The sequence below is a fragment of the Crassostrea angulata genome, chromosome 6, assembly GCF_025612915.1.
Source record: "Crassostrea angulata isolate pt1a10 chromosome 6, ASM2561291v2, whole genome shotgun sequence".
In the NCBI taxonomy this organism is placed as follows: Eukaryota; Metazoa; Mollusca; class Bivalvia; order Ostreida; family Ostreidae; genus Magallana; species Magallana angulata.
The window spans coordinates 8,368,013-8,388,654 of record NC_069116.1 but is presented as its reverse complement, the minus strand read 5'-3'; the positions used below and the strand labels follow the sequence as shown (position 1 = coordinate 8,388,654).

The 20,642-nt window shown below is 33.6% G+C and overlaps 2 protein-coding genes and 1 pseudogene across 2 annotated transcripts; 1 reads left to right on the top strand and 2 right to left on the bottom strand.

Annotated features, from left to right (window-relative positions):
• Positions 1-8: 8 nt before the first annotated feature.
• LOC128188536 (uncharacterized) lies at positions 9-1,318 on the top strand. Its single transcript, XM_052859642.1, has 3 exons — positions 9-149; positions 332-447; positions 649-1,318. Exons 1-3 carry the CDS (start codon positions 9-11, stop codon positions 764-766), a joined length of 375 nt encoding a protein of 124 aa, XP_052715602.1. The 3' UTR covers positions 767-1,318.
• Positions 1,319-1,347: 29 nt separating this feature from the next.
• Positions 1,348-3,798, bottom strand: LOC128188534 (uncharacterized; annotated as a pseudogene).
• Positions 3,799-3,985: 187 nt separating this feature from the next.
• On the bottom strand, positions 3,986-20,185 carry LOC128188537 (uncharacterized). The gene is made up of 24 exons (XM_052859643.1): positions 19,935-20,185; positions 19,538-19,683; positions 19,344-19,436; positions 18,857-19,013; positions 18,669-18,708; positions 18,124-18,282; positions 17,950-18,005; positions 17,725-17,862; positions 17,329-17,500; positions 17,134-17,241; positions 16,092-16,307; positions 15,800-16,007; positions 15,044-15,151; positions 8,123-8,324; positions 7,799-7,876; positions 6,744-6,783; positions 6,427-6,585; positions 5,904-5,959; positions 5,646-5,783; positions 5,071-5,242; positions 4,877-4,984; positions 4,574-4,789; positions 4,256-4,463; positions 3,986-4,173 (listed from the first exon to the last, which is right to left on the bottom strand). Exons 1-24 carry the CDS (start codon positions 20,147-20,149, stop codon positions 4,139-4,141), a joined length of 3,228 nt encoding a protein of 1,075 aa, XP_052715603.1. The 5' UTR covers positions 20,150-20,185; the 3' UTR covers positions 3,986-4,138.
• Positions 20,186-20,642: the final 457 nt, after the last annotated feature.

Here is a 20,642-nt window from a genome sequence, read left to right as displayed (position 1 = left end):
TCATAACTATGACAGAACGAATTCATTTTTACGGGTTTCAAGTACCAGATCTAAAGAAGTATCTGCAAGACAGGGGTATAAGTTGCAGTATAGGCAAGAAAATAGATCTTGTGCGCTTGTGTGAGCTTGCAGAGGAACTTCGTCTGGAGGTAATCGTTCGTTCACTGAAGCCTGATTAAAAGCTAATTTTGACATTCGTAGTCAGAGCGACGAAAATAATAGTACCTATCATACATTTTATAAATAATTCAAATTCATATTTTTCATGGATTTTTGTTGTGTAGTATAACCGGGTTAAACACATAATCATTCTGTGCAATGATGGCTTTAGGTTTTGACATCTGCAAATGACGAAGAAGAGTACTCTGTGTTTGATGCAAGGCGTAGGACGGTGGCAGTGGGGAACAACAAAATTATTTTAGACCCTGTAAATGCCGTGACCGAGTGGTAAGACTTTTATTTACACACTTTTTATAAAATTGTTTCTATTGACCATGTTGACAAAGCTTACTAGTATTTATACATCAAACTTAACAAAATGGGGTTAACACACACTTAAACCCACTTTAGTTTTCACAAAGTGAACTGAGCATTTTCATAGCATTGGAAATTTAAATACTATCTATATAGTGTATACTACTTTTGCAGGAGTAAGGATTTGGTCAGTGGACCACACTTTGAATCGTGTGATGTGCTGGTATACTTAATGAGATGGTGTGGGTGGACTCACGAACGACTAGGACTTTATAAGCAGGATAATGGGTGACATACCTACCAATGCTTATAAGTATTATGTTGTTTCTAGGAGCTAAATGTCTGAGACTGAGCAGTTGGATTTCTTGGTTTCTTAATGAAAAATTCACTACAGTCAATAATATAATTTACATTTGGAAACTTAGCTCTGAAAAATGAAGGCATGAATTTTATCATTACATTTCTGGAAGGCCATTTCAATAATGGTTTGAATATTGTAAACATGAAATTGATCCAGGTGGCGAAGACTTGAGAAACTCTGAAGGTGTTTACGCCAAATAAATCTGCCATGACAAATGTAGTCAAAGCTAGTCGCAATCTGACTAGAGTTAAAACAAACTCCTGAAACCTGCTGAGCTTCCTTTTTGGGCCTGACTTTGTATTTAGACTGTCTTTCTGATATTTTTTCTTTACAGCACTCCCTTGTCCTGACCAATACTTCAATGTTGGTGAAGCCTTTTCGAAGTTATCTTAATAGAGAGGAAAATTATTTATAAGAAAATGTTACCTTATTATAGAACATTAGATTATGATTAAGTTTTGTGATATATTAAATAATAAACTACGATCAACTTTTTTTCATGTTGTAAAAAAAAAAAAAATAAGTATTAACATTTTCAATATCACTGAATTTATTATGCACCAGTCCATACCATATACACCATTTAGGATTTTCTTCGATGGTAGTCCAGTATACATTTGTACATTTTTGTCATCTTTCACAACTTTGTTGACAAAAAATTCTCTCATGAGTTTCTCAGGATCCTCGGGTTTGGTTGATTTCTCCTCCAGAACCTTGATATCTGCAGTAGTGAGTGTTGTTTGGATTTCTATATCTCTGGTTGACATGTCATTACTGCAAAAGCTGCCACTGATGTAACAGTGTTCCATTTCTACATGAGTACCTACAGTATATTTTCAATGTAAGTTTTTGTGTAATAAGCTTACCTCTATTTAAAAAGCCAGAATCTAAAAAAAATGTTATTTTTTCAAATCAAAATTTTCACCTGTGACAGAAAGAGATCCAACTGTTGGACACTCATGATCAGTCACTTCAATTTCTTGATTAACTGGCCAACTTCCATTCAATTCTCCACTGACTCCAGCAACAAACAATGAATTATCATTATTAATCTGTGATTGCAGAAAAATAATAATACTTAAATTAAAAAATAAATGAAATCATGCTTTCAAAAGTACATTTTAATTAATCAGAAATGCTAGTATTTTTATTGATCTACAATGAAAAATATTTGTGCACAAGTTTTGCTACTTAATTTTATATAAGCAAATAATCTTACATACAAGTACACTTTCACTGGCAGCCAGGGAATCCACTGGGGGAGGAACTGAGATTTCAAACTGAGTGTCGTTTACCATACACTGATCCCTCTTAGATATTGAAGTCGTTGAACGCATCTAAATATAACAAATTATAAGCAATCAAGACCAGCATGTGTGTCTCTAAATTGTAAATACTCAACACCTTATTAAAATGTTCAAAGCTCAAACAGTTCTCAATTTTGTGTTTAATCCTACAATATATCATAAATAATTAGCATTTTCCATCTAATTTGATGCAGGTTTTTAGACTTTATATCTTGATATTAACACAAGCCACTCGATATACATCCATGAAATTGATGAATCATGATACCAACGTTTGGATGTTTTAGCAATCAAAACCAAAACAAACCTTCAGACTTTCCTTAAAATTATTATATGCAAAGAGCTCTGGGTATGGATGATTTTCTGTTGGTCTGCCTTCCTTAAAATGAAGATAGCATACTCTGTGGTTTCTCTTTGGCTCGTAATTTTCTCTTCTCAAGAGGTCCAGCAAGCGTTTTCTTAGTGCAGGCGCTTTTTTCTGGGTTGGAAAGGGGTAAAATCTTACATCTTTCATGTAACCATATCTTCCTCTTTTTTCTCATCAGAATTACATTCCTCCGCAACACGAAAATAGGATTTTGTTTCAGACAACATTTGGTAACTATTGTAAACAATTTTTACCAGAAGTAAGCCTGCTAAACATTTTCTGTAAATCACGTGATCGGTGCGATAAAAAGCAAATAAAACCGGACGTTCCGGATGAACTCGAAACGTGACTATTAAAGCACAATAATGAAATCCTTTAGCTGATCATCACAAAAGAAATGTTTATGCATGTTAACTAATCCTTTTCTGCATATGGAAAACACATGTACATGTATACGTGAAACCCATCTTATCGAAGAGCTGGGTAAAACTAGTACCCGCTAATGAGACCTGCAGACCTGTGTTGTGTACGTAACTTCAGACAAAGATCAGTTATTTGTAACATGCATGTATTTTTATGACCTATTCTTCAAAACCCCTTGCACTATTTTATTAGGTAAATAACAGCTTTATGGTGGTGAAGGACACCTGCATATTGTGATGTATACTTCCTATTGAAATAAACAATAACGTATAAATATAATATTTACCCCCAAAATAATGTTACCTAACATTGAATCGCAATAGGTTAGAACGTCTACATGTCTGTAAGAGCATTGGTGTCCAAGGTGTATGTTTGGTAATTTTACTATTGATATAAATGAATTTTCATGGGGAGGGGGGAGGGGGAGGTCTGGACCCCTCACTCCCACCCCTTATCTAAATCTGTGCACACGATGATGTACATGTAGGCTCACAGAAGCAAATATAAAGCCGGCAACCGCAACCTACATAAATCACGAAAAATAGCTATCGGCACGAACAATTGATATTGTCAAATATTCGGCACCATTTTGTTGATTCTATTCAGTGCTTTTTATCTGGGCCGTACATAATACTACCAAAATGTTTACTATTAAAACCAAAATTAAAATAATTCTTCGTCATTGGATTGTATACGCTTTCCTAATGTATATTTAGTACCCATCCTATACAGCTCTAATTTTGTTTTGTAGACCATTTTGAATCTACATTAATATGAGTAATAACTGTAAATACTTGTAATTCTAATATAGATTTTCTCCTGAGGAAGAAGGACGACGACGGTCTTAATTCAGCTATGTAGAATATCAAATCAAAAGACTTAAGCTTTCATTACGAAAAGCATTTGTGTAAAAACAGTACTAGTAATTGTATCAAACACTTTGGTAATTAATACGCTTACTTTTTATTCTGGTATTTTTTATGCAAAGCAAAATTTAAGTTAGAAATTATGTGGATGTACACAATGGGACTATAAAAAGACAAAAGGCAACGATCAAAATGAGTTTCGCGATAAGCAAGAAAAAACTTTAGTTTTCGGTATAAAAGCCTTTAATGTATAATTGAAAAGTACCAATAATCCCTTCCATTTCTATATTGCCGTTACCTACTGCACTAGGTACAATGGTTTGCGTTTGTATAACTAGTCTCAACCAAACGCAACATGGGAAACGTCATGATCACCTACAATTTATCGCACAAATGATGATACTTCATAAAGGTTGGCTAAATTTGAAATAATTGAACAGTGGATTTTTCAACAAACCTGTCAGATGAACCGTTACATGTTTTCCTGATTGGTCCACTGAGAACGGTTCCTGGTGGATAACATGGTCATCTCGTTTAACATTGAGTACGTAGTCACCAAGGAAACCAGTGGTGCTCAGGTGTGTATGCGGACTGATTGTTTGGGAATAATCCGTTTTCCACGACTTTTCAACAAGATCAAGGTAAACCTGTCCTGCTGCATTTGGCTTTAATTAGATCATACCTTGCAAATTTTGTAATGAAACAAGCTTAAGCAGTTCATAAAGATGAGTTGCTCTATTTGTAATAGATTTTCTAATAAGATACAAGTATTTACCGTTAGATTTGGTCCTTCAAATAGCTTGGCTGGTGCATTATGAATTGCGCCATCCCAGAAACCCCAGAGCATGATGCCCTCTACTGCCGGATGACTGAAGAAAAGAGTCATTAGATTTTCCAGAGCGACAGCTTTTTTGTTGGCATCATTTTCCGACACAGTCAGCTCCGTTATCCAAATCTTGAGTCCGGCCTCAGCCACCTTGTCTAGCCTGTACTGCAATATTGTTTCTCAATTAACCTTTCCAAAATGGTTTTATCATCAGTTATACTAGAAACCCATACATGATTAAAGGATATTTACCTTAACTACATCGATGTTTATATCGCTGCTATGAAAATGACCTTGAATTCCAACAAAAGAGACCGGAATACTCATATTGAGTAGTTGTAAGGCTTGGTTTCGAGTTGCCTGTAGAAAAAATCAAAGTTTAGTAATCTATTGAAGATTTGTCTTTTACATTACTGTTATTGATTTCCATCCGTTAAAGATTTTACCGTTGTACACTGCGAGTTGGTAATGACGTTGTATTCATTAATGAAGAGTTTAACTCCAGGTTCTTGACTATGAATCCACTGGAACATTTTGGCGGTTATGTCGGGGTCACCTGTGTGCCTCTCAAAATAGTCGCCATGTTGGTTTTCATTATTCACATCCCAATGCTCCAGTCTATAAAATCATCGCGATAAAAAACACGTTGCATTTGCAAACTGCATAGTATTAAACCCACAAATGTCGTTAAGAATTTAATACTGAGGACTCATTATGATTCATGGTGGCTCAATTTTCATGGTATTCGTTGATTAACCTTCCCCACGAATTTGCATCTTCGACGAAAAAATATTTTGTAAGAGTTAGTTTTTTCAATAAACAAAATACCAACAGGTCCACGATATTACATTCCCACGAATAAGCAAAACACCCACAATCCACGAAAATTGACCCCCACCTCAAATTTAAATGATTTTACAGTTATGGACTTTAGGGAAACACAACTATTTCTATCTATGTATCTAATTGTATATATCTATTTATCTAATTTTTATATATCTATCCTTCCTTTCTTTCTTACGTTCCTCTGGTATGGCTGATGACTTGCTGAACATGAAGTTTCATTTCTGTGATGTATTCGGCTGGAGTCATCCCCTGAAGCCATGCTGGAGAATGTCCATCTACCCCCCAGAACATGTTGTGTCCCCGAATTTTGATTCTATTTTAAATCAAAGATTACGTTTATGTTAAGAAATGAAGAACATTAGAATTAAAAGCATATATTCTGTTTAAGTGTCGTCGGAAAGTCTATTATGTAATACTTTATAAGACATCTTACCCATGAGCATGAAGAACTTTAATAGCATTGACAGGTCTGTCAAAGTTGATATGACCCTGCAATGTAAATATCGATGATTCAAAAATATTTTGTCAGCCTATACTTTTAGATGTGTCTGATTTACATTGATTTTGTGTTGCCCTGCGCAAACTGTACCAATATTAATTTGTGAAATTTTCATGTCTCTTAAAATAAACATATGTGTAGCGTTAAGTTATTCTTTTTTCTTAGGTTATAGTATCCCTGATATGTTTTGTTTAACTTTTTTTTTAATTCATATTTATTTCTTGCATAATGTGAACAAAAAAAAAATTGTTTAAGGGTTCTAATTCTATACATAAGTAGAACCTGCAGTTTCTATTTGGGCAGTACGAAAAAAATTATATCGAGTGGCAACCAGTACACAGATTGTTGCTTATCTTCATTTTTTATGTACTTTGAACAATCAGACAGTAGAAATTCAGTAGTCTTCAATCATCTTTTATAACCGATACGGTGGACAGAAAGTAACAATAACTTTTACCTTTGTCCACTCCATGAGCCGCCATTTTAGGGCGTTGACAATGACAGCCCACTCAAAGTGTTTGTAAACGAAGTCTTGATAAGCCACCTGGTGTGTGTCTGTCATCATTGAAGCTACAACTCCTGCACCAAACCCAAAGCTGTGTTTTTGTTGCTTCAACTGTAATTAATGTGGGTTTTTTTTTAGGATTAATCGTTTTAAGTGTCTAAATACAATGAGTATCTACTTCAAAGTTCGTTATTTATGAAACAATGTTTATTTATTTAAAGTGAGATTTATAGATACAGTATTCGAATAAAAAACTATTTTCCTCTTACCTCTATACTTATTCCGGTAGCGGAAGCTCCGTTTGCCAGTCTTCGAATTAACAAATCAGTTTAATGACAATTTAAAATCGAGGAAAATTGAATTTCGTTACAAATTAATTTAAGCCTCACCTGACTGTAATGGGCGCTTTCCTTAAAGAGTTAATCCGTGCATGAGCCTCCGATTTCCAGTTGCTATTGGTCGATATTTTTTGCAAACTAGAAAAATCTTGAAGATAATTGACTGTTGCGTTGTGGACCTGGACGTATAAGTATGCACTGGTCGTACCTGTCTCAGAAATAATTTAAATTTCCTACATGTTCAAACATATTCAGATGTTTTAAAAAGTCAATATGGAATTATGGAAAAGAGTAATGTAATGGATAACAACCATTTCATAACATGAATGTCTTGGTGATATTATAAAGGAGTAAAGAATCGTTAATGAGTATGCCTGGAAATTTTCCAATCTTCGCTGTTGAATTTTTTGCATTGAGGTTACTGAAAAACATTAAGTTATAGAGACTTCTTTGTTAAAGAAAACATTTATTCTCCGATATAAAAGATTGTTGGTATTTTGCACACATTTAGTATTAGTAAATCAATAATATTATTGATAATTATAGAATATTTACTTTATTTCGTGAAAGATAAAAGCACTTAGTTGGTTAGAAAGGGTTGTCCGTCTGTTTGACTAGGTATTGTCCTGCTTTATGACAATTCGAAACTGTAATATCAATAAAACTTCATAAGAGTAAAAACGGTTTTGAACAAATGCTTAAGTATTGGAATTTACCATCAGGTGTAAGAAAATCTCCCCCGACCTCAGTCCAACCAAACTTTTCCTGTTGCATATGTATTTGACCGACTGTTGCAAATTTCGGGTGACCTGCACAAAAATACAGTGTGGTGCTTTTTAGTATTTTCCTTTTCCTTGAAATTTAATTTCGCAAACTTAAGTAATACTGCGAAAATATCAATCTTTGTTCACTTCAAACCATTAACAGTAAGATGAGCCATCAATTCCACAGTAATGTATGAGACCCCTGGCGGCATGTTTAGTAACCGGATGTAAGCCTTAGCAGCGTACCATTGTCCACCCTCCAGAACAACGCTCTGTCTAACTCCTGACCAATCATGGTGTCTTTTTTCGATCAAGGAAATGGAAAATAACTACATTTGAATGATTGAACAAAGTTAAACCAAATTATGCAATCATTGAACCAAACTGACCTTATCCTTGTTGGAACACAACGAGGTAATGATTACTAGTAATCATTGTTATCAATTTTTTTTAGTGTTGTGAACATATATTTTTTCTCTGCATTTTATCTTGCACAAGAATGCTGTTGATTAATAGGGGAAATAAAAATGAAATTATTGATATTACCTGTTGGAAATCATCACACACTGACTCCCGTGATATTTTTTCTCGGTATGCACTGTCATTCTACAGTCGCTGCAATGCCAGTTGCCGCTAAAAGAGGAACTTTCAAAATCTGCATTTTTCAATAATTCTACTTCAGCTTTGCTGGGAAATAAAACTCCAAGAAACACAGAAAATGTGATGACCAGCCGCATGTTCGCACGTCCTAGTCTACGATTCAACAAGATTACATTTAACGGTGCCTTATAAACCGTAGTTATGTCATGCAAGTCCGATTCCTAGGTCAAAATCTTTGGACATGACGAAAGTAAGACATAGTGACATTTTCTACAGAAACTGTAATCATTGTTATGTAAATGATTGCTGTTGTTTTCATATCTGTTGTATAATAAAAATGCATAATGCCAAAAAAAAATATTATATGACATGTAATCATTCTTTGTAAAATTGCTATGATGTGAAAACCGAAACCTGTAGTGAACACCATATAGTTCGATTGAAACAACCGATTTCTTTTATGCAAAAATCAATTTGTAGCTATCTTTTTCAAGAATCGACAACAACAGTTTCCATTGAGCAAATTTTATAAACTTTTGCAGATCTGGTTAATTATTTGAACATTATATTAGCTGCAATGATTAAAAGGTGCATGAAATAGCTTAATTTATGACGACGTTATATTCATTTCACTTCGTTGAATGTAACTGCAAGTTTTCAGTAGAATCTGAAGATAAAATTTCAGTTCCTTTATGCGTTGAATCAATTATTCCAATCGTGACTCAAGCTAAAAATAGTGTCCTAGAATATAACTTTAGTTCTTAGTATTGTAGTACTATTGTGTTATAGAGTGCTGGTAGAAAGCTAAAACGTGTAGAACGTGTACAAAGCGCAATGGGGGGGGGGGGGTATAAATATATGTAAACTTTTTTAAAAATAACTTAAAGAATTATTAGTTGAAGGTGTGAACCTTTTTAGGTTAATACTGGCAAAGCAAAGTTTCATTTCATTTCTTGCATATTGGTCAACAATCATTCATTTTCCTTTAATAGATAATATCAATATTGTTAAATGTTAAGTATATAAATATAAATCTTTTAAAGTCTACAATTAATAATAACATGTATCGGTTACTTATGAGTTTAAGGCCCAAATCTTGGAAGACAACGATTTTTTTCAAGTTCAAGTTCAAGTTCATTTATTTCACTCATAACATATAATGTTACACGAGGTGGCGAAAAATTATATACAAAAGTATAAGAAAAGCAGGATTTACAAAAAGAAACAGAATAAAGTAAACAATGAATTTGTTATAGTTGTTACGTAGGATGACCGACCAAATCAAATATTTTTCTAATTAAAGTACACATTTTCATAAGTATTACATGATTTGAAGATTACATAAGTGTTCTAGATTTTAAGATGTTTGGGTTTTTTAAGATAATAATTACTAAACAATTTTTTTCTTACATGTGACAGTGCACTACATTCTAAAACATATTGAAATTCATCGCCAATTTGATTGGCTTCACATAAGCCTCATTTGCGGTCTTCACGTGGAGTATTGTTCCACCTACCAATTTCTATAGGGAGGTGATGGTTTGTAGTTCTATATTTAACAAACAAGTTTCTTAATTTTCGTGAAAGTATTAATAAATAGTCTTCACAACAAAAATTACATTTAAAAATACGATATATAGCACCTTTTGACGAACTGTCTAATTCACTATTCCATTTTTGGACAAATTGATCTTTACGATTTTGTTTGACAATATTTTCTAACCATTTTACGCTAACAGGATTTTGCTGGTGCCATACAAAGGATAAGCCACAGCTATCAAGAATGTTTTTTATACAAACTAGCCACTTATTATTGATTTCACCTCTAATGTAACAACTGTAAAGATACATATACATACTTTTACATAACTTATTCTCCTGGCATAACATCATCTTTGCCCAAAATCCAATCATTCTCGTATAAAGTGTTATATATAATGGAAAACGACCTGTCTCCCCATAAACCATAAAACTGGGGGTACTACTTTTCAAGTTAAGTTTGTGTTTAAGAAACCTTAAATGTACACGCTCGATAACAACAATATTTTCGTAACCCCATATTTCACAAGAGTATAGTAAAACTGGTAAAACAACCTTGTCAAATAAGTCTAATTGAATATCAAAGGACATGTCAAAATATCTTATTTTTCTAATAATGCCATACATAGCTTTCTGGGATCGAGTACACAAGTGTTTCTTGGCTTTACAAAAAGAGCCAGATCGGGAAAATAATATTCCTAGGTAGTTATACTCTTTAACTAATTCTAATTTATCATTATTGTACATAAATGAGCACTTAGGAGCAGGTCCTTTGGAGAATATCATAACTTTAGGTTTTTTTCACATTAACTGTAAGTTTCCAGTATCTACAATATATACAAAATTCGTCAAGCGCATGTTGTAAATCTTGAGCCGATTCTGTTAGTATGACAGTGTCGTCAGCATAAAACAAAATAAAAAGGTTACTGTAAACAAGCAACTCTTCTTCTAAATCATTTGTGATACTACTTAACCCATTGACATTTCTCTCGTTCAAAAAGTTTTCTATATCGTTGATATACATGGAAAATAGAAAAGGTGATAAATTTTCTCCTTGACGTACACCAAGGTTACAAAAGAGTGAAGTTTCATCATTCAATTTTACTTTTGACTTGATACCGTTGTACATGTTTTTTAAGAACGTAAGGCATTTGCCAGTTAAACCACTTTTATGAATTTTAAACCATAAACCCTCACGCCACACAGTGTCAAATGCTTGCTTAAAATCAATAAAAGCACAAAACAGTTTCTTTTTACCATGCATTAAAGTATGTGACAAAAAATGCAATAATATAATGTTTTCAAGAGTAGAATATCCTTTCCTAAATCCAGACTGACAACCACTAATTAAGTTTAAATCATGAGAATACATTTCAAGTCGACTGCTTAAAACGCTTGTAAAAAGTTTTCCAAGACAGCTTAACAAAGTGATAGGTCTGTAATTCTCCGGTTGTGTTGGGTCACCTTTATTTTTTACACTGGTTTAACTATACCAATTAACCATTCATCAGTATGTATCGTGAATAATATTAAACAACATCACATATAGAGGTAAAAATATACATGTAACAATAGTTGATACAATATGTTCATTCAATACTTGATCACAACCCGGAGATTTATTGTTTTTTAACTTTTTAACTGCGGAGAGGATTTCTTCCTCGGTAATAGTACTATCAAGAAACTCACAACTAGTTTCCTCACACTCAAAACTTGGTTGCTCCATATTATAACTATCGTTGCGTTCAGTTTCATTCATACTACGCAAGATATGATACATATCATCAATATTGACAGAGCATTTACTATCTTGATCCGATTGATTTAAAATTTTCCAGAAGTCCCTACCATTTTTACTGCGAAGATTTTTTAATTTCTGTGATAAATTGGCCTTGTAATCTTTAATACATCGGTCTAGAGTTGTCCAAAATAAATAAATCAAGAACGCTGTACTCACAAGTTGGCCTTATAATTGGTTCGGGGTCGTGATTGGACAAATATAGATCTACTATTTATCAAGATAATTGTATTCAGTTAAAAATATTCTTTGAAAAAGTTTTCCAAAAGGTCTTAGAGATAGAAAAAGTTGTAATGTAATTGTTTATAAAAAAAAAAAGATCATACTTTAAACGTATATAAGCATTTTACACTAAATAATCTACATTAAAGCTTTTTTAGTCCGACGAAAGTTGGTTCTGAAAATTTTCGCGAGATTAGCAATATCCCGTTTTGGGGACGAATTGTTTCAAATAAAATCATATTTACTTTGATATTTACATTTACAGTATACACAACATAAACAGATAAACACTTAAGTATTTTAGTCAAATATAAATATGTACGAGGGTCAATCAAAAAATACGAAGACAATGTGGCTGTCTATCATATATTTCTCATGAAAGTTATACTTTGCAGATAAATCTGTGCACCAACACTTATGTTATTGATATGCGAAGTTTGAGTCCATTTGATGAGACGGTATTTTTGTTACCCCTTTTTAAAAACAACATGTTTTGTCACCACGGCGCACGGTAACGTTCAAAACATGACGTCAAGATTAAACACGCACAGTTCATAGATATACCCCATCTTTATATCACGCTTAGTCTCTTGTGCCTTTCTCCTTACAATTTAAAAATGGCACTGAACCACTTAACATCTTATTTGCACACATTTGTTCGAGAATCATAAGTTAGTTCTTCAAAGTTTTCATTTTCTAACCGTGTATCTCTTAGTTTGCAGTAAGGATAACACTGAACGTCGGTTTACGTTACTTATTTTTTGACCAAATATTTACAGATACTCTACTCTCTTTCGGACTGTTTTATATTCAAAATACAATTACCACCACCCCCACAAAATTTATTACAGTTAAACACAAACTTGCAAATAATTGTTGACTTATTTTTTGCACCATTGAGCATTTTTACAGCTTGTATCGGCTTTTTCCTGAGTTAAATCCATTTTGTTTGTACTTCTCGTTGCGCCGTGACGTCCGGCGTCGTCGATGTTTTTGGTCAATTCTAAAGAGGACTATCTGTCTTTAGTTACTAATATCTGTTCGACAAATCAATACATCCCGTCATTATTTGGTACATACAATACCATGACTATACGTAATATGAGGTTTCAATATTATTAGGTTTTTAGCCCAATTTAAAGAGATATAACTTTCAACATTATAGGGTTTATTGTAGACATAACACAAATTTTGACCGTGCGCCGTGACCTCATTTTTGCAGGATTAGATTCAAAATAATTCTTACATATAAATGAATTTATCAACTTTTTTTCTTGCAAATTGTTTGAAACTATTGCTAAATTATGTCTATCAAATTTAGTAATGATATGACGTTAAGTAACATAGCTATGACAAAAGTCTTCGTATTTTTTGATTGACCCTCGTATGTTGAAATTACATAAACATTTGAGCAGTTCTTCAGCACTTGTAATAATGAACAATTTACGTCTTTACGTTAGAAAATAATCGTAAATGTTTCTTTTGAAAAGGGTTTGTCTGTTTGTTAAAGTTTGCATTTTATTAACAGAATGCAGTAAATCTTGAACGTCTTCTCTTGCAAAATATGAATTCTTAAAAAAATATTTTACAAAAACGGTACCGATTTATATCATTTTCATTTGTTAAACAACTGCATAACGATATGCAATGGAATAAACCAAATCATTGTATTGATCAGTCTTTCTTCGCGATTAAACAATGACGTCCATGAGAGTAGAGCATGCTTCACCGCGGAATTTAACACCTAATTATCTACATGTAGAGCTATCTTTCTTTCTTCAGCAAAAAATCACATTACAATTTTTTAAAAGACTTGTTTATGCTCTTTCTACTTATGCATTTAGTTAATCTACTAAATTTCAAGGAGTGGAAATATGATTTCTAAATAATTTAACTTCTTTCAAATAAAACATTTTATTATTTTTAAAATATTCTTCGAGAAGCATTTAACTAATTACCCTTTGTAATGGTGGATCGTTTACTATTATTCTAACGGTACTTGTGAGCTGTTGTTGCCCTAAGTCATGACGTCAGGCATATTTTAGGTTTGTAAGTTGCATTTTTTGAAACAGTGCAAGCAATGGGAGCTACCAATATCAATATTTTTCATAAATAGAAAATACGATGTATTTTTAGTGTGTTTTTAAATTTGTATCTAACGAAAATGCTATTTGGGATGTAATAAGCATTGGTGAGCAAGAGTTTTTAAGTAAAAAGGAGAGATAATTTAAAGCATCGGGGATCCTTCTGTTGAAAGGTAAAGCAGTACTATAATGTATACGTATCAATAGAATGGAGGGGTCCAAAAATGGGTCACTTGTTTAAAAAAAAACTCTCCTATACTGTTGAAGAGCTACACAAGAGTTGACACTACTCTGGAACAGTGTACATGCAGCTTTGTTATAATAAAATAAATTCCGATTACTCTTGCAGTATGAAAAACCTTTGCTTGAAAATGACAGAAAGGCATTTGTTTTTCCTTTCCGCTTTCATGCTTAACAATAATTTGATACTTTCCTAAATAATCAGGATTATTTGTTTTTATATCAAATAGTCTATTTTAATGAGACACTCTGTATATTCGGAAATAATTCGAGTTAACCATTGGCTTATCCGGAAGCCCCTGCAAAAACCCTATAGTTTCATTGAATCTTAGCACCCACCCACACATCCCCCATTTTTTTTTAACTACTTCAAACTTAAATATCTTTATCTGTTTTTAACATATATTGGTGCCTTTGGTTTCTTTCTCGTTTTTCTTTTCTTAAATTTTGACAGGTCATCGAGTAACAAATCGAGAGCAAACTGGAAATCCGCTAGAAGACCAGAAAAATAGCCAGACAGGATGACAAGCAGCTCGGTGTCATCTGGACTTATGTTCAACAGTTTATCTTTGTTCAAGAGATTTTAAACCTTTTACTTGTACATGTTCCTTTTCTTGTCGTATCATATTTTTAGGGTGATGGGGACTGGAGAGTCCGCAGTGGTATGTGTTGACACTTTCTGCTCCAAAACCCGGGTGTCTTCCCCACTTGCTTTTAAAGCTAGGGGCTAGTACATAAGATAAATCATTCAATATGGTTTAAAAAAGGCAAAGTTATGACACAGTTAACTATGCCATGTTGTTACAATGTAATATTGATTTTTTTTGTATAGTGGGGCCTACATTGGGTATAGCTGGGGCCACATCAGTGAGGGGATGCTACAGGCTGGTGCATGTAATAATTGGTTGATAAAGTAGCCTTTGTCATGCTAAGTTCTAAACCATGTTGCACTGCAGGAGACAGGGTGAGAAGAGCAGGTCTCACTACCCTCCTTAGAACGCTGGGGGTCGTTCAGGTTCGGGCACTGATGCTTCATACTCGGCCAACAATATGTCCCTACATGGGTAGGTAAACTGGCGCACTGGTCGGCTCCTAGTTACCCCACAAAAATCATTATGCGGCCAACATCCACCAATTGTTTGTAATAGCGGAGTAATAAATATTTTTCATACTTTTTATTGTTAAGTTCTATTTTATAATTCCTGAATTTTGCCAGGCTCTATCTTTCAAGCAAATATAACGTATCGTGCTGGATTAGCTTGGTGAATTCAATAATTAATGAATTAAATTGAATGGAAATAATATATATGCCATAAAATTAGAGGAAAAAATACTTCAACTTTTGAATCTGCGTGTTCCGTTTATGAATTTATGAACAGCAGTTTAAATTATGATTTCTTTCTTTAAAAAAAGATTGAAACATACCCTCCATGAAATATTCCTTAGTCAGACAAGCTTTCTGGAAAGCTATTATTCGTAGTGGTGAATCGTTTACCTTTATTTTTATCTGTACTTGCGGTCAATATTTTAACGCAATGAAATAAATTGGCGTATAAACTTTATCTACTGTTTTATGCAATCCAAACAAATAACAATACATATTCCTACATATCAGCCAAACACAATATGAGATACGTGATGGTGGTCACCTTGAAATAAACAAAAAATAGTCAATTGTTTAGATATAAGCAAAAACGGTATTGTTTGAAATCAAATTATATATTTTACTTTGATGCTAACCTGTTAGATGCACTGTGAGGTCTTTCCCTGAGGAGTCTACTGTAAAATTTTCCTGGTGAATGACGTGTCCATTTTGACGGACGTGCATGACGTAATCTCCTTTGAACATTGTTACATTTACCGGGTGGTCTTGGTCTAACCTATGCTTGATGTGAGAACGCCATGATCCTTGGACCAGATCTAAATATTTTTGACCAGCTGCATTTGGCTACAAAGATAAACATAAGATATACAAAGTTTTCAACTACACAATTTCGACGTTTTCAACAGCTATTGGCTGCATAAGAGCTACCGTAATTCCCGGGCCGTTAAACAAAGCCTCGTTTTGATGCCAGTTGGATCCGTCCCAGAAGTGCCATAGAATGACCCCTTCTACCGCGGGGTGACTGAAGAACATGGTAAGCAGGTTTTCAAGAGCCGCCGCCTTCTTGTGTTCATCTGCCGCGTCCACCGTCAGTTCTGTGGCCCAGATCTTCAAGCCCGCCTCCGCCACCTTGTCTAGCCTGTACTGTGACGACACAAAAGTGCATAATCAGAGTAAAATGGCTCTAAATATAAAATGTCAGAACAGGAGCTAATTTTTTAAATGAAACTTGGACTGGTTAAAATAGTAAAAATAAAGTCATAAATGAACCCCTTAGATTACCATCATTTTTTAAATTGTATTTTGATGTTTTATTTGCACATATATACATTTGAAACTTTTTTACTTTTAATTTTGATCCAAATGCCATAAATTCCGAAATGTTACATCAAAATGTCAACCTTTTCCCGCATTTTTGGAATGTGCATAAAACTGCTTATCTTACATATATGTAAGTTATTTTTTATTTCAAATTCAGGCTTGAACAAACAAAATATTTATTCATCTAAGACTTATAATTAAAAGACAAAATTTTGCTTATTCAAAGCTGTGCGCTTTATTTCCCATTCGTAAAATAAAATAAAAATGCATATTTTTGACTGATTTTGATTTTATTCTAAAACCTGATGACATAAACTGTCAGTAGGTGAAATTAAATAAGATGGATAGATGAAAAGGATATCTTATACCAACTCTTCTTCAAAATACTGAAATCTGAAATATTTTAAAAATGTTGAATCATTGCGGCTAATTTTGACTCTTATCGTATATAGTCCTTTAGTGGAAGAAATCATCAATCAAAAGGAAATTTTTATCAGAGGCTTTGATGTTCCAGCATTATTCTTTTTTATGTAAAATTAAGTTTAAGAGTTATTCAATGCACGGTTAACAGATTATCAAAATCGATGTACGCATTTTGTCGTGGGTTAACTGATGTCGTTTTGTATTTACATCTGGACAGAGTGGTTACCTTTAAAACATCGATGTCAATATCTGTGGTGTAGAAATGGCTTTGTAGACCAATGTTCCCTATCGGCACCTGGCTTTTTATGAAATTCTGTGCCTGATTTTTTATCGCCTGAAAAAAATAAAAGATTTTAATATGGATTTGCCTGCAGTATCTTCGCCAGTTTACTTTAGACAAGCATGAAGTGTTTGTTCTGACCGTGGTCATGGTGGACACCGGAAGGACTGAGTAGTCATTGAGGAAGAGCTTAATGCTGGGATCAATGGAGTGAATCCACTGGAACATCTTGTGGGTAATGTCCGGGTCCGTCGTGTGACGCTCAAAGAAATCCCCGTGTAGATTCTCGTTGTTCACGTCCCAGTGGAGGAGTCTGTAAAATCCGAAAGAGTGCAACCTTCTTTTGAATCTCAAAACAAAAGTGTAGGGCATTGCTTTTTCTGACTGTTAGATTTTTAAGTACTTTCTGGCCAAGGTTTGGGGTCCGCTCTGACATTACAGGCATTACATGTACCCGTCGTGATTGATAGCATTTTTGCAAATCATGATACATGGAATTACCTACTTCATTATAGAATTACACGACAGCTTACTTACTTGCCCTGTGTATGAGACATGATATCTCGGACATGTGCCTGCATTTCGTGGACGATGTTTGATGGAGACATCGCTGGTATCCAAGAGGGCACAAACTTATCCTTACCCCAGAACATATTGTGTCCCCGCATGTTTATTCTGTGGAAAATGGGATGGATATTTTTATTCTGTATATACATCTTTACAGCAATACATTTGAAGCAAAACAAGTATATTGAAGCATACCCATGTGATTCAAGAAGTTGAATAGCGTTCAAAGCTAGCGTGTAATTGGTGTGTCCCTAAAGGTAACCATAAGAATACTTTTTAGGAGATAATTCGGTAGATGGATAAAGAATGTTTGTCAAAAACGATTTCTACGTTCTTTTACGCAAATCTGACAGCAAGTAGTTTGCTTACCCTTATATGTTCCACTCCTTTCCATTTTAGTTTATTTGCAATAACGGCCCATTCAAAATTCTTGAGGACAAAATCAGTGTATGCTTGATAAGAAGGGTGTCCCAAGTGGTCTGCATGCACGGCTGTTCCGAACGGAAACGAACTTTTTTGTTGCATAAGCTGTTTGCAAAAAATTTTAAACACTTTTTTACAGATAGATCAAGTGCAAAATCAGTATCAAATTGAATACATGTTTACTGGGATTTTTTTTTACTTCGATGAACATTAATTTGTCGTCATTCGAATCAATGATGAAATCCACAAAAACTAGTGTTAAACGAATATTGATGAAACAGTAAATCAGCGCTGGTAAATACAAATTCAATTCTATATTTAATTTTCAGATGCTTCTGTCATATTGTTTATATGCACTTAATAATTCTTTCTTTTTCTATAAACTATCACTGGGTTTAATTATTCACCTGTTTATTAAACTCTATAATGCAAACTTCGGGATTTTGAAGTTTTAGTTATCTAACTTTTCATTTTAACTTTTTTATATTTACCTCAACATACACCCCATGCGCGGATTGGCCAGGCGCCAATCTACAATACATCATAATGATGACGTGATACTACAGTTTATATCAATTGTCAATTTTCTGCAACAGCGAATATATAACACTTTGAAGATCAGTTTACGAAAATATCAACGCCTCCTTTTTATACATTAATTTGATTTTTTTTAACCGACTTGACAGTGACTGGTGCTTTCCGGAGAGTTTGTATGCGGTGGTGTGCTTTAGAGGACCAATGAGGGTCATGTGGTAAAATTTGGAGGCTCGCCGAGTCCATGAGGAAATCAATATCTACATCCACAATCTCAAGAAAAACTGTTGCCGAAGTTGTTCCTACAACAATTATAGTCTATGACCTACCTTTTTAATGATAGTACAGTTTGTAGAATTAATGATAATCAACTTGTAATTGCCATTCAAAGTTGTCATTCTTAAACTTTGCTTCACTCATTTAGCAAATTAACAATCACTTTTTCAATCTCTTTCCCGCAATGATGTGAAATATACATAGAATGACCAAGATTTATTTTTTTTTCTCTCATTAATATTTTAACCATATAAACGTTATTATATAAAACAATTAATCGTACAGTATTATCATACACATATAATTCTACAAGGACGATAAATGTTAAAATAAAGTTCATTAAGTTCGTTATTTACCATTCGGAGCATGAAAATCGCCACTTATTTCTGTCCAACCAAATTTCAACTGCTGCATAGGCTGTTCGGCAACTTTCTGATAGACCGTTTTACCTGAAATTGCAAAAGTAATATTTTCACGTTAACCCGTTCGTTAAAATGTAGAAATAAGATATGATATATTCACATAATAGTATCATTCATTGCTTATTTACCGTTTGTTTGTAAGTTGACTCGAAGAAAAACAGTAGTATACATTGTTCCGGGGTGAATGTTAAGAAGTTTGAAATATGCTTTTACGATGTAGTTCTGTTCTGGCGAAATAGAAACCTTTTGGTGAGGACTCGAAATACTGTGTGATCTAAATTTGAATGATATAATAAGTCAAGCCAGCAATAATTAAAAAGAAAACATTTTGTATGCATATAAGATACAAATCTTGTTATCCGATATGTTGATTCTCGATTAAATTATAGCAAAAAGGCAAGCCAGGTTTAATTTAAAATTTTTAAAAAATCCAAGCGCTAGTTTTTGTGATGATCAGATTTTGTATTGTGAATACATTTCATTTGGTGATTAAAAATAAGTTGAATAGTTTTGAGTGCACTTTACCTGTGTGTTACTTTGACTGAGCGAGTCCCCTGATAAACATCGGCGGTGTAGCTAGTAATGCTGCAGTCCTTGCAAAACCAGTTTCCATGGAAAGAAGAACTTTCAAAATCACCGTTTTGTAGCAATTCATTCTGAGCACTGGTTACACTAATCAGAAGTATGCTCACTATAACTGACGGTACAGGTAGCTTCATGTTCGGTTTTCTGAATACCATGTATGTGCTAAATGTCAGAAACTCGCATAATATAGATAAGGCACCACAATACGTTTAGTCCAGTTTAGTTATACATGAATTCAATATGAGACATGTTCTTCACGTTTTCCTTAAATACCGAGTGATTTTGCAATGATATTGGCGGGGGAGGGGGGATCTGAAATTTTTTTTCTCAACTTGTGGTGTAGACGCAATACTTTTTTTTAATAAATAAACAAATATAATAATAGTTAAAAATAATAACTATAATATTAAACTTAAAAACTGACACGTTGTCAGACTAAAAGATAAAAAGAACCCTAAAGAATTCAAACACCGGTTGTTTATTCCATCAGATTCGTTAACTCTCAAACAATTGAATTTTACTCTGTTTGCAGTTACAAAGACGCATCTATTATAATTATAACACAACGCATGCTAATGTTTCTAGTGAAACTACCGTTTAAAACTATTAATACCTGCATATATGTGCTTTAAATTCAAATTGACACAC

Excerpts from the sequence above, each read along its gene's own strand:
- LOC128188536 (XM_052859642.1), top strand. The coding sequence starts at position 9 with ATGACAGAACGAATTCATTTTTACGGGTTTCAAGTACCAGATCTAAAG. Across the intron at positions 150-331 it reads CAGAGGAACTTCGTCTGGAG|GTTTTGACATCTGCAAATGA; the intron begins GTAATCGTTCGT and ends TGATGGCTTTAG. Across the intron at positions 448-648 it reads GTAAATGCCGTGACCGAGTG|GAGTAAGGATTTGGTCAGTG; the intron begins GTAAGACTTTTA and ends CTACTTTTGCAG.
- LOC128188537 (XM_052859643.1), bottom strand. The coding sequence starts at position 20,149 with ATGGTATTCAGAAAACCGAACATGAAGCTACCTGTACCGTCAGTTATA. Across the intron at positions 19,684-19,934 it reads TCAGTCAAAGTAACACACAG|ATCACACAGTATTTCGAGTC; the intron begins GTAAAGTGCACT and ends ATTCAAATTTAG. Across the intron at positions 19,437-19,537 it reads AGTCAACTTACAAACAAACG|GTAAAACGGTCTATCAGAAA; the intron begins GTAAATAAGCAA and ends TTGCAATTTCAG.